This window comes from Zingiber officinale, chromosome 7B, assembly GCF_018446385.1.
Source record: "Zingiber officinale cultivar Zhangliang chromosome 7B, Zo_v1.1, whole genome shotgun sequence".
Taxonomy (NCBI): domain Eukaryota; kingdom Viridiplantae; phylum Streptophyta; class Magnoliopsida; order Zingiberales; family Zingiberaceae; genus Zingiber; species Zingiber officinale.
In genome coordinates this window covers 13295172-13307961 of record NC_055999.1, presented here as the reverse complement: position 1 = coordinate 13307961, position 12790 = coordinate 13295172, and the positions used below count along the sequence as shown (strand labels likewise).

General features: G+C 44.9%; 2 protein-coding genes across 2 annotated transcripts; both read right to left on the bottom strand.

Moving 5' to 3' along the window:
• Positions 1 to 7220: 7220 nt before the first annotated feature.
• Positions 7221 to 7976, bottom strand: LOC122003576 (DNA-3-methyladenine glycosylase 1-like). The gene is made up of 4 exons (XM_042558670.1): positions 7829 to 7976; positions 7677 to 7734; positions 7504 to 7587; positions 7221 to 7414 (listed from the first exon to the last, which is right to left on the bottom strand). Exons 1-4 carry the CDS (start codon positions 7974 to 7976, stop codon positions 7279 to 7281), a joined length of 426 nt encoding a protein of 141 aa, XP_042414604.1. The 3' UTR covers positions 7221 to 7278.
• Positions 7977 to 8006: 30 nt separating this feature from the next.
• Positions 8007 to 9436, bottom strand: LOC122003575 (40S ribosomal protein S5-like). Its single transcript, XM_042558669.1, has 2 exons — positions 9201 to 9436; positions 8007 to 8558 (listed from the first exon to the last, which is right to left on the bottom strand). The coding sequence occupies exons 1-2, from the start codon at positions 9258 to 9260 to the stop codon at positions 8283 to 8285; spliced, it is 336 nt and encodes a 111-aa protein (XP_042414603.1). The 5' UTR covers positions 9261 to 9436; the 3' UTR covers positions 8007 to 8282.
• Between the last annotated feature and the right edge of the window lie 3354 nt (positions 9437 to 12790).

Sequence of the window (12790 nt, the reverse complement as noted above, 5' to 3'; positions counted from 1 at the left end):
CAGAACGGCGACTATAAACCCCCCGGCCGGAAGACCGTTGAGCTCCGACGTTAAAGATCGAGAGTCGCACCGGCGACTATAAACCCCCCAGCCGAAAGACCGTCGAGCTCCGACGTTAAAGATCGAGAGTCGCGCCGGCGACTATAAACCCTCCGGCCGGAAAACCGTCGAGCTCCGACGTTAAATATCGAGAGTCGGATCGGCGACTATAAACCCCCCGGCCGGAAGACCGTCGAGCTCCGACGTTAAAAATCGAGAGTCGCACCGGCGACTATAAACCCCCCGGCCGGAAGACCGTCGAACTCCGACGTTAAAGATCGAGAGTCACGCCGGCGACTATAAACCCCCAGGCCGGAAGACCCTAAACCCTCCGGCCGGAAGAAGACAATAAAGACGACTTTTAAGTCATTTTGCCGATCGGTCAAGTAACCAAAAGTATTTCGTGAACATCTGGCGGAAATCCCATTTGCGAAACAGGGTATATTCAGCCGAGCGGACTAGCTACGTAAAATACTCCGTAAAAAATCCCTTTCGAACACAAGGGAGGTGGGAAGAAAAGCGAATGTCAAGGAGAAGGAAGGGAACATGAACGAAAGTCGGAGAGCCGAGTGGACAACATGCGTATTGAGTAGCAAAGGAAAAGAGCAAGAAAAAGGATGGCATATCATTAGAGAAATTAAGGCCAAACGGCCGAATTACAAAAAGGATAGTTTTTGGCCGAGCGGCCGAATTACATATAAACTTCTATTCTAAATAATCGTAAAGGTCCTTCGGGATGGTGTTGAGCAGCGTCGCTTGGTCCTGGGCCGGGATGATGGCTGAGTCAGAAAGATGACCTTTGGACTTCAGGTAATCTGTCGTGGCAGCCATGGCAAGTTCAAAGGCAGTGTACATCCGTTCGCAAACCTTCTCCGAAAATTCAGTCGAATGGATGTAACTCTGCCTCAGGGCAGTGACTCGGCCAAGCTCAGCCTCCTGGTATTCTTTGAAGGCTGCTCTGGAGGCATCGGCAGCAGCCTGGTGTTCTTGCAATGCAGCCTCGAGCTTCTTAACCTCGTCCGATCGGGCCACCTTCTCGCTGGCCAGCTGATCCATCAGCTCTTTAACCTTTTGCTCCAGGCCCTGAGCCTCGACATTCTTCTTCTCCAGATCGGAGATAGCAATTTTCTTCCACTCGATGGCCAGGCTTATCTTGCGATCCAGTGATTTGTTTAGGCGATCGAGTTCGGCCAGAGTGTGAGCCTGCTCGGTCGTCTTCTTCTGCTCGGCTGCCAGCAAGTTTTGGGCCTTCTTGAGCTCTTTCTGTAACTCGGCGTAGGAAGGGCCTTGGGAGCCGGACAAGCCGCCCAGAGCTTTCAGCCTTTTCAATTCTTTGTCTACCATCGCCAGACGATTGGAGACAGCGATCTCCTCTACCCATCTCTGCAATTAACAAAATCATTAATAGACGATCGGAGAGAATGCGTAAAAGACTTAAGGAAATACGCTTACCCCAGTGGCCTGTTGCATGTGGCTGTTGGCCAGACTGCGGAGTGGAATCATAGCGATGCACACCCGAGCGTCGGCCCACATTTCAGCTAGAGGCCCCTTCAGGGTGATCGTGTGCTCGGGCGCGGTCGGCCGATCAGACTCAGGTAATAATTCTTCGATGGGGAGGTCAAGTGAGACCCGGATGGTACGGTGCCGACCGGGAGTCGTCTGAGCAGAGGCCGGGGAAGGATCGGAGGCCGGCGCAGAGAACTGGGACAAAATTGTTGAACGCTGGACCTGACGGGGAGCAGGCGGAAGTGTAACGACCCAATTTTCCTCATTAGGAGTTTTAAAAGTTCTTAAAAATATTTAGAAATGGTATAGAAATATTCTAGAGATTTTTAAAAATTTTTAGAGTATTTTTATGTAATTTTTGGAGGTCGTTTGGTATTTTTACTAAACGAAGGAAGTTTCGACAAAAAAATATTCAAGTCGAGATTCTAACCGTGGACCTCGGACTTAGGTCGAGTCTTAACCGAATCCAACCAGCCAACTGGTCTGCATCTTGTTTGTAAATATATATGGGATCAAATATATATAAACAGTATTTAGGAACATTTAAATAAATTGGAAATAAAAAGTGCGCGGCTGAGGAATCGAAGCTGCTCCATTGGATTTGGTTAAAGCCGAGCTGACCAAGTGTGCTAGCGATCGTTTGATATCAAAGAAGGAGAAAATTCTATTTAAGTAGTAGTTAGTAAACAGAGAATAAATAGGAAATAAAATGGTTGCAGCCGAGACTCGAACCGAGTTTTAAACGAAACACAACCAACCAACTGGCCCGCAGATATTTCGTGAAAAAGTAAGGCACGAAATATTCTTAAGCAATAATTGATAACGGAAACTACCTTAGGTTATAAAAAGAGGTTAAGTTAGGAGAGGAATTTAATTTTCTCTCGATCCTCCACCCTCGCGTACGCGGCGCCTTTGCTCGGGTGGAAACGAAGCCGAGACGAAGAGGGCTAGGGCTGCACTCTGACGACCGACGAGAGGCTCCTTCCGACGGGCTTCCACAAATCCGCGACAACCTTGTCAAGGAGGACGCGCGGACACGAGGAGAACGCCGAAATCGTGAGCTCCTCCGAACCCTAGAAGTTGTTTCCGGCTGTGAGTCAAGGAAACAAAGGTAAGTTGCTACTCACCTGTAGTAGGATAGCTCCGAGGCTTATTCCTTGTTCCTTTCTTTGTGTCCGAAGCTTTGCATGAAACCTTAGAGCTTGCTTGTAAGTGAATTGTTGCTAGGAATTTAAAGGAGATTTCCGAGATTTGCTTAATTTAGTATGTGACCATGGGATTTTCGAGATGAGTTTATGTATTTGGCGATGGCTTTGGGATTTCTTTTCCTTTTCGACAGTAAAGAACCTGAGGACTAGTTTGCAATGGTTTCTTGTGTATTGTTAGGATTTTTCCATGACCAATATATTGCTATTATGTTTAAGCTTAGATTGATATGAGTTGACTGCAGAATTTCCGAACAGATTAGAGGGAATAGGTTTAGGTGTGCTAGCAGATGTTTTCATTGTTTCATTTTTCTTTTGAAAGTGCATGTTTGCTAGTTGAGAATTAAAGGTTAACTGTTATCCTTGCTATAAATAATATGAACGGTGCAGGTTTGTAATTATGGAAGTGCTTTAGTTTAGTTATGTAGCTTTGCATTTGCTTCGGATTAGTGTAGATGGAATGGTTCAGATTGATCTTGCTATGACATCATGATTCGGTTTAATCAGAAGTGCATGTTTTCAACCATGTTAATGTTCAAAGTAAAAGATAGATTTTTGCATATTACGAACATGATAAAACGAGGCTTATATTTTATTTTTATAGAAGTCAGATTTTCTTTCCTTTAATTTAATTCTGTTGTAGCATGCCTATATTCTTTTTAAGAGTTTAAGAAAAATATAAGAAAGATAAAGAAAAGAAAGAAAAAGGCCAAGGCCTTAAGTAGATCCCAAAGTCAAGACTTTAGGGATTTTGGCACACAAGGTGCTAAAGAAAATGCCGAGGCATTATATAGAAGTATTAAAAGATAACAAGTATTTTACTTTTATCAGTGGCACTGTGCTGGACTCTCAGTTGTCCTTGGGTTGGGCTCCCATAGTCGTCCCTAGGTTTAGATAACCTAGTAGTAACGGCACGGCCGACGGTCGATGGTCGACGACCCGAGGGTCGCCAAATGGGCCGCCAAATAGGCCGCCAAATGGGTCGGGTTGTTACAAAAGTAAAAGCAAGTACAGTTGTCGGGCCCAAGAGAAGTTGATTACTATTTTGAAGTATTATAAGTATAAGTTTTTGAACAAGTAAAGCAAGTTTTATATAAGTATAAAGTATTAAAGAATAAGTTTAGAACAGATGAATTAAGTTTCACTTTGTTTTAAAATCAGCAAGTTGAGTTTTCTTTTATGCTAGCATGTTATTTAGATTAGCTTACTGTTCTTTGCTATTTTCTGAGCATGAGTAGCTTTACATGTTTAGCATTTCAACATGTCTTGTTCTTTTATTAGTAGAGGAGCATGAGTAGTCTTCAGTAAGTAATCAGTTAGATCATGTTATGGATGTATGCACATGCATATCAAGATTTTGTGAGTTAGATAGCGCTTACTAAGCATTTTGCTTATAGTTTGCATTTCCTCTTACTGCAGATACAGGAAAAGAAAAGTGTTAGCAAAGGAAGGCGACAAGGAGGTGCGGATGGATGTGTGATGTCAGGACTATGGAGAGACCTGGGAAGTTTTGAGTTTCATGTTTAGTGGATAGAAATAGTTGAGTTGTACCTTATGGTTTATGTCTTTTTAGATTGTATTTTCATTCCGCATTGTTAGTTTGGTTATTTTCAACTGTTGGAGTTTTATTCATTTGTTATTTCTAGAATAGTTTATTTTTTTAGTTGTTGTGTCTTATAAACTGCGTGGTTGTTTGATAAATGTTCCAGCCGCCTGTGGCTGTGTATATTATGTTATGTATTAATGATTATGGTCACCGGTACAGGGGAGACTCTGCCGAAATTTTTCGGTAGAGACTCTTCGTGGTTTCGATCATACCGGTTAAGTAGAGTTAGTAGTCAAGTAACGGTCATCCTTAGAGTGTAATAGTATAGTTAAGAAGGGTGGTCGTTACAGGAAGTGCGCTGACTGGAATGGCCTCGAGAGGGTCCGCGGACGCGTCCAATTGCGAGGGGGTCTGATCGGATGAGATTGCCTCCACCGCTGGGGCTTTGCCGCGAGAATCGGCGGTGGTTCGCTCGGGCGGCTAGACGGCGGAAGTGGCCGATCGAAGGGGTGTCTCCGCTCGGCGTCTCTTCTGTCGAAGAGGGCGTCCTTCCTCTTGTGCGAAGCCTTCCTCCCGGATGGAAGCCCCTCGGCTGGAAGTTAGGCCAACCGCCGGCTCCGGAAGAGAAGCCTGAGCAGCCGACTCCCCAGCATTTGTCTCGCTCTCTCCTTCGTTAGAGCCGACCGGCTGAATGCCAAGCGTCTCCATCTCTTTGGCCGCCGCGGCCTCGAGCGCTGTCGCCTTCCTTTTCAAGATATCGGCCATCACAGAATCCATGACGACGTTCGCTGCAAAGAAAAAAGGAGAAAATCAGTTAGCAATCAAGGCAAATATACAAGTAAAACTCTTACCGAAGCCGCTCGGGATGGGGGTTCTGATCAGACTTAAGCCGAATATGTACATCACCCCTTCTGGCAGGAACTTAGTGATGTCAAACTTCAGATCGGCTAGCATGTTGGTGGCATGAAGATAGTCCGGCCGGGTCTTGAACCTTTTGAGTTCTGGGGAGAGAGGATGTCCGACCTGCCATTGGGTTCGGAAGGGGGCCCGCTCGGGAAGGCGAATATAAAAGTAGAATTCTTTCCAATGCTTATTGGAAGAGGGTAGTTTATTGAAGAAAACTAAACCGGGCCGAGCCTGGAACATGTAAGTGCCCAGCTCGGACTGTTTAGGGTAATAGAAATAGTAGACTACCTCCGGTCGGAGGGGAATGTTGTGGATTTTGAATAGGACGACAACGCCGCATAGAAGGCGGAAAGTGTTGGGAACAAGGCTTCCGAGCGGAATGTCGAAAAAATTACAAACGTCAATGATAAAGGGATGAATTGGAAGTCGCAGACCGGCCGTGAACTGATCGCGGAAAACACAAAAAGCTCCGCGCCGTGGTTTGTGTGGCCGAGCAGAGGGAGTGGGTAAGATAATTTCGAGGTCTGAAGGGATGTCAAAACTATTTATCAGAATGTCGGCGTCGCGCCGATCGAAGCGCGACTCCATGGTGATTTACCACGGGTCGAGGGCTTGGTCTTGAGGCTAAGAAGAACTAGCCATTATCCGAACGGACGAAACCAAAAAAGGCGAAGAAAGGTGGAGGATAGAAGAAAGAGGAGGGCAAACGAAACGGCGCCCCGAGGACCAAAACTCGGAAAAGAAATGCAAAGAAGACACAAGAACTAAAGAGAGAAAGTGGGAGAGCCTTACAACGAAGAGGGGGATCGAAGGAAGAACGTCGGAGATCGTCGGAGAACAGAAGAGCAGGATCGCCGGAGCACTGAGAGAAGAATTGCGGAGCACGCGAGAGCAAAGGTGTGGCGGTGGAAGAAGACGAAGGCTTTATAGGGCTAAGCCCGAGCGGCCTCAGCCGTCGATTGTAGGTCACGGGAATCGAAGCCTGCATCTGGCCGCCCATTTCAAACTAAGGCGGTCCCATCGAAGGTAACGCCGCCGCCGTATGCTGACGACACCAGGGGTGCCACGTGGCGCCGCGACATAGGCCACATTTAATAAGCGCGTGCTCGACCTTAATGTCGAAGATTGGCACAGATTTCCAGAAGATCCGAGGAATGTTAGTGTTGACCGACGTTACGGCTACCCCCGTGTAGCCGAGCGGAGGATAGTTGCCTGGAAACTTCGCTCGGAGCGACTGGCAGTCCAGTCAGTCGGATTAATCGCCTCCTTCGACTGGACTAGAGGGGGAGGCAAGTGATCCTGCAGGAAGAACGGGGGCCCCCTTTGAGGGAAGTCAATGACACGTAGAGGTCAAAAGTCCAAGGGTAAGATGAGGTTCGACCGGTCGGGTAAGGGTCGGATCAACCGATCGGACCGGTCAGAATAGAATCAAAGATAACCCGGCGGGAAGTCGGGTTTCCGACGCTCATGAGGAACAAGGTCGCCGGGCCGAGCGGATGGCCCGCTCGGCCAAGGCACGCCGTAGCAATGCCGTGAACAGTCTCAGCCGAGCACACGACAGGGAATCTCCGAGCACACGACAGGGAAGTTCCGGGCACACGACCGGGAATCTCCACTACAAGAAAAAAGCTAATAGACAGCGCTTTTAAAGCGTTGTCTTTGTGTCTGAAAAAGCGTTGTTAAAGGCACTGTTGTTAAAAGTCTGCTCAACGACAACGCTTTTAAAGCGTTGTCGTTTGTAGCGAAGACAACGCTTTTAAAGCGTTGTCATTTGTAGCGAAGACAACGCTATTACAACGCTTTAAAAGCGTTGTTGTTTTTTTACAAAGACAACACTTTTTGCAACGCTTTAAAAGCGTTGTCGTTTTAAAGAAAAAAATTTAAAAAAATTATTTTAAAATCATTATTTTTATATTTACGAAACTATTATTTTTCTTTTACCATGTCTAGATTCGAATTTTACATATAATCAACTCAGCTAATGATTTCAAACTCATACCAAAATAATAGAATTCTGACATTGAAGTAATATTAGTATTTAATTACATAAGAAGCTAGTAAATATCAAAATTAACACTAATTCTGTTTCAAAGTAGATAGTGATATTCCTCTAACTCTTCCTAAATCCAGCTTCAGTTCCACACTGATGGAAACCATCTGCTTCTCTGTGAACTTGGAGACAGACTCTGCATCAAATTCAGCAAATGCCACCCTGCCACACAACATTTGTTTCAAGATTCTAAATTGTTCGAAACAAGTACTTTCCTTTGAATAAAAATTGTTTCTAGCATTAGTTCTAACCTGAATTCATTCCTCTTCTTCAGTATAGTAGTCCAGTCCATCCCCACTTGAGCTCCTGTTAGAACAAGCAACTCAAACAACACCCTGCAAGTTTATCCATCTGAATCTTGTCAACATGTAAATTTAGTTGAAATTTGTGTAGATAAGATTAAGAAATTTATGGAAGTAATCACCTGTCATCATGAACTGGAACTCCCCATTCCTCATCATGATAAGCAACATACACAGGATCTGTGTATACATTAGTAAGAGGATGGAACAATTAATAATTTGCCCTAATTTTTCTTTGAGTTTATTGTAATTTGTAAAGGCCCTCTTTTGGTACCTGAACTCAGTGTTATGAAGTTGCACTTCTTATCTTCTTGGGAGGCGCTCATGGCAATGCCGGGACACTCAATAGAACCCCCCAACTCCTCGATCTTGGCCGGAGTCCTCCCGTAGTGGGCGATCTGAAACTTCCTCTGGGCTTGCATGAGCGTGGCATGCTCCCTCTGCGCACCGGCGACACTCAAGTGAGATTAACATAATATAATGTTTATGCTAATAAAAATAATATACAAGTTTCAAGCACACTCAAGTGAGATTAACATGCAATCCTGAAATCAAAGCAAAAACAAAATCATTTTGATATGCATAACTAGTACACAATGTTTCCATCTTTATTTATTAGATAGTTGCCTTGGGTTAGTCTTAAAAGTTTTTCTGAAACAAGGTTGAGAAGTGAAATGTAGTATGCCTCATTACCCATCCTTGCAATGAGATTCAAGTTTAAAATTCAATTACCTGTTAATGATCGCATCAACCACAATTTGGATTGGATTTGCATCAGTAAGCAAATGAATAATTTCCATAGCATGTTTAATTATGCAGACAACCATAAGCTTCTTTCCATTGTTCCGGCCATGCATCATCAAAGAATTGGTAAGTCTTTCAATAATTGGGCACTGAGCCTTGCGGAACCTCTTAGCAGAATATCTTCCAGCAGTATGAGGAAGGTATGTAGCATGTTTTGGAGGAGTCACAGCGATGTAATCAGCAAGAGACATGTCACTGACCTGGAGTTAGCAGAAGATTAATCTAATCTTGCTGGAGTAAATAATAGGAGAACATCTCCATTTTATGACTATGTGGATTGAAAGATGTGTTGCATACTATAATTCAACTAAAAATTGTGCAAATAAATTTAAACAAACATAATTTATCCAGTATTTGCTCTTTATAGGCATATTGCAATTCAGATACAGTATGATGATAAATCAAAGTTCACTGTTTGCTCGATCATGGAGCCATGTTTGGTCGGCTACTATAATCTTATCTCTGTTTGTGCAATCTGTTGCTGGTAAAATAAAGCATAGGAAAAGTTGGGTAATCAGCGCTTGTACAAGCTATTGCCGGTAAATCAATAAGTACTCCACAAAAATCTGTGAACTGATAGATAATAAAGGTCGTATTTTTCATTTGTGCATACTGAAAAATCCTAGCTCTCTCAAAGCATGAACTGGTTATCTAAAATTCCAAGTATTACTAACACATCATGCAAAGATTATATTTAAAAAAATGGCAGATAAGGCCTAAAAATATCGAAAATCAACCTTAAAGCAGATCATACGTGCTAAATAACATCATGAGATTCACATGGTCAACGCAGGTGCTAAGAGCAACAGGCTGCGGAAACACCACGGAGTGAGAGTTCTAACCTCGACATCGTCGAACGACCAACGATTAAAGAGCTTAACCTCCTGTTGCTGGATCGCCATCGACGCAGAGTAAGGATTGTAGAGATGCGCGGGCTAGTCCACCAACGGCGGAAAGAAAAATCACCACATCAAACCCAACTCCAACGGGCAAACGTAAACGCCACTATGGTTGTAACCGGAGCCAAAAGCTACTGCACGAGGCTCAAACAGCAACAGGAAAAAAAACAGAAGGGATCCAGAAAAAAACAGAAGCAAACCAGAACGGAAGGCAAATCTCCAGAAAAGGATCGATCCGAACAGGTTCAGAAGGGATCTAGAAGCGAGATCTAAATTCTAAAACAAATTGAGGACAAAAAAACTTAGAGATCTCTCTAGCAGAACCACGAAGCTACCCAGAGGGCTTCAGATATCGAGTACCTTGCGTGAATGAAGGCCGGAAGCCGGAGATCGGACTGGATACCCACGAATCGAAGCAACGTTCTCGCGGGATGCTCGCGTTCCGCCGGAGAGTTCAAAAGGAAACCTTTTCGCCTTCGCCCGTTGAAGCAAAAGGAAGAACTGCTCGATATCGGACGGGTAAGAGATTAATCCCACGAATCAAAGAGATTGGGCAGTGTGAAGGAAGCGTGAATGAGGCGACAGAGGCGAAGAGATTAATCCCGCGGTCTTGACGGAGAGGAGTTTGGAGGAGTGGTTCGCGGAGAGGGGTTCGCCAGAGAGGGGTTTGCCGGAGAGGAGTTGGATGGAGAAGGCCGCGTGAGATGAGGAGTTGGGAAAAGGGTTCGGGATCAAAAATGATCGGAAGATAGAAGTTGGGAGAAGGGTTCGGGTTTTCTACTCCTTACTTAGATCCAATAATTTGTATTAATCAAGATTTAGATTAGAACTTAATAATAGACAACACTAAAAAAGGCTAATAGACAACGTTTTTTACGAAGCGTTGTCTTTGACCCATAAAAATTACCAATAGACAACGGTTTTTAGAAAAGTGTTGTCTATTAATAAGAAAATAATGAAATAGACAACGCTTTTCACTAAAAGCGTTGTTAAAAAAAAATAGACAACGCTTTTTATAAAACGCATTGTCGTTTAAGTGTTGTAGATTCTCAATTTTCTTGTAGTGCTCCCGAGTGGATCCGTACATACGTTCGGTCGGACACGAGGGGACTGCCGAGCGGTCGGACGCTCGACGCGGGAACAAAAGAGACAAAAGGACAAGGGAAACATCTTCTGACAACAAGCATGTCCAGCGACCAAGTCATACGCTAAACTTACGACAGAAGGTTCTGCCGTCCCATCAGAGAGGTGCTCGGACTGTAGCGGTATGGTGTCAGGCAAGCTCCTCTGACAAGCCCATACTGAGGTATGGTAAGAGGACACATATTCGCCTCGGTATGTGTACATCAGCCTCCTCATAGCTCTATATAAGGGTCCTCTTACTTCGCGGGAGGTACGCAATCTTGGATCTTCAAAGCCACTTCCTTAGTTTCCTCTTGCCTGACTTGAGCGTCGGAGGATCGTCGCCGGGAACCCTTCCCGGCCCGACTTCTTTGCAGGTTCACCGGAGCTCCATACGGCCAGTCAGAGAGCCACGTCATCGATTCAGATAGCGCCACGTGCCCAGCGTCCATCAATTCAGTGTTCGGACAGGATCATATATGATTGAGTTTCTCAGAAAAGTCCTAGCTGTGGCTAGGCAAGGGAAAACCCTAAGGGGTGGTAACCCTAGGTCATAAAGAGTGGTAACCCTATGCGGAAAGTCTTGGCAGGTCAAATGCTTCAGGCAAAATTCTAGGGGGTGGTAACCCGAGGTGGAAAATCCTGGTGTCGCGAACCAGGTGAAAGACAGGACGGGACGGGAAGCGGGTGTCCAGCAGAAAGTCCGGAGGCATCGAACGCCGAGCAAAAGTCCAGTTGTAAAATACCGGAAATAGGCGAATATGAATAAGGGAATTTTCCGAAATTTTTTGACATTTTTCGGGAATTTTTCGGAGCTCGTACGGACGAGTTAACGGGGATAAAAACGGGGCCCGGAAAAGCCTGTTTAGGCTACCCCGTTTAAGCGAGGAAATGTTTATATTTACATTTCCTTTTCTTTTATTTCTTTTTATTTTCTTTATTACCTCGCCGAATTCCCTCTCATCCTCGCCGAGACCCCCCGCGTGCCTCTCTTCCCTTCTCCTCTCACGCCCGACACCTTCCTTCTTCTCTTTGCCCTAACCGCCGGCCACGGCAGTTTCCTCCGCCGCTACATCTACCGCGACTCCTCTTGTGGGCTCGTGACACAGCCGACTCCCTCCTGCCGGTACCCTATTTTGGGTTCACAGTCAGCCGAGCTCTCCTCACAGCAGTGCCGCCGACCTCCATCTCGTGTGCCCTAGATTTGGATTGTGTCGCCGCCGAGTTTGCTTCGCCGACGCTGTGCCCTAGCATTGTCGCCGGCCACAGGTTCGATCCATCACAGATTGTAGGCTCTGTACCCTAGCTTTGATTGGAATTGGGTTATTTTTGGTTGATTTTGGATTTATTTTTATTGTTCTTGATTTGTGGTCAGTGAAGTAACCAGCAAGGAGTTTGGGTTTGTGGATGATTTTGGGTTCTGGCAGCTATCCCATTTAGCAGCCTACTTAATTGTCAACAGCAACACACTTTGCGACCGGGAATCAAGAAACCACAGGCTGTGAATTTAGGTAAGGTTTATGGTTTTGATCTTTGTGTTAGATTATTGCTAGTTGTGTTAGCAATAATTATTGATTTAGGTTTAGAAGTTGTATAACGGTATAGTTGGGGTTAATGAAACCAACCCTAACGGTTTTCTTCGGTTGATGCTGGACTCACCCCGCCTCCATTGTTGATATTTTCAGGTTGATGCTGTCAGGAGAGAGTTCCAGTTGTTGGTCCCTGCAGACCTCGAGGATATGATTGGTTTTCTTCGGTTTCTTTTCTGTTCTAGACTGTTTTGAACTTGTTATGTTTTGGATTATTCTACTTATGGACATTGTATGGATTTTATTATGTCGATGGATTTGGATTTGGATTTATTCTACTACATGCCTGCCTGGACGACAGAAGAGGTGAGTTCATCGGATTTGAGCTTTACGAGTGTAGTGGAGTAGGGTTGATTTCGAGTTAGGGTATTATCTTTCTGTTTACTTGTTATATAAACTGCGTGGAATGTGTGGTTGTATTTTTATTGTTTTTATTATTCCAGCCACCTGTGGCTGAGGTATGTGAGGATGTAGAAAAGTTTCAGATTGTCCATCGTACAGGGGAGATGCTGCCGAATTTTTCTCGGACAGGGACTCCTCTGGGGCGTGACACCAGTCGATCTGGAGGATCGCATTGGCAAAAGGTAAATCTCCTGAGTGGAGTATGTGAAGGCGCGTTTCCCGTAAAGGGAACAGTAGGCGTCGGATCAACCTAGAGTTTCCGGTAGGAAACCTGAAGTCAGACTCGGACAGTCCGAACACTGTCAATTCATTTGTTTACATATTATCTGCTATGTTCTAACTCTGTTTTATAGGAGACTAACCTTTTTGTGCAGAGGTAGAAGTGACCGGGATCGGTCGACCGAACCTTGGGATCAGTCA

Excerpts from the sequence above, each read along its gene's own strand:
- LOC122003576 (XM_042558670.1), bottom strand. The coding sequence starts at position 7,976 with ATGCAAGCCCAGAGGAAGTTTCAGATCGCCCACTACGGGAGGACTCCG. Across the intron at positions 7,735-7,828 it reads CTTCATAACACTGAGTTCAG|ATCCTGTGTATGTTGCTTAT; the intron begins GTACCAAAAGAG and ends ATGTATACACAG. Across the intron at positions 7,415-7,503 it reads AAGAAGAGGAATGAATTCAG|GGTGGCATTTGCTGAATTTG; the intron begins GTTAGAACTAAT and ends GTTGTGTGGCAG.
- LOC122003575 (XM_042558669.1), bottom strand. The coding sequence starts at position 9,260 with ATGGCGATCCAGCAACAGGAGGTTAAGCTCTTTAATCGTTGGTCGTTC. Across the intron at positions 8,559-9,200 it reads GGTCGTTCGACGATGTCGAG|GTCAGTGACATGTCTCTTGC; the intron begins GTTAGAACTCTC and ends TGCTAACTCCAG.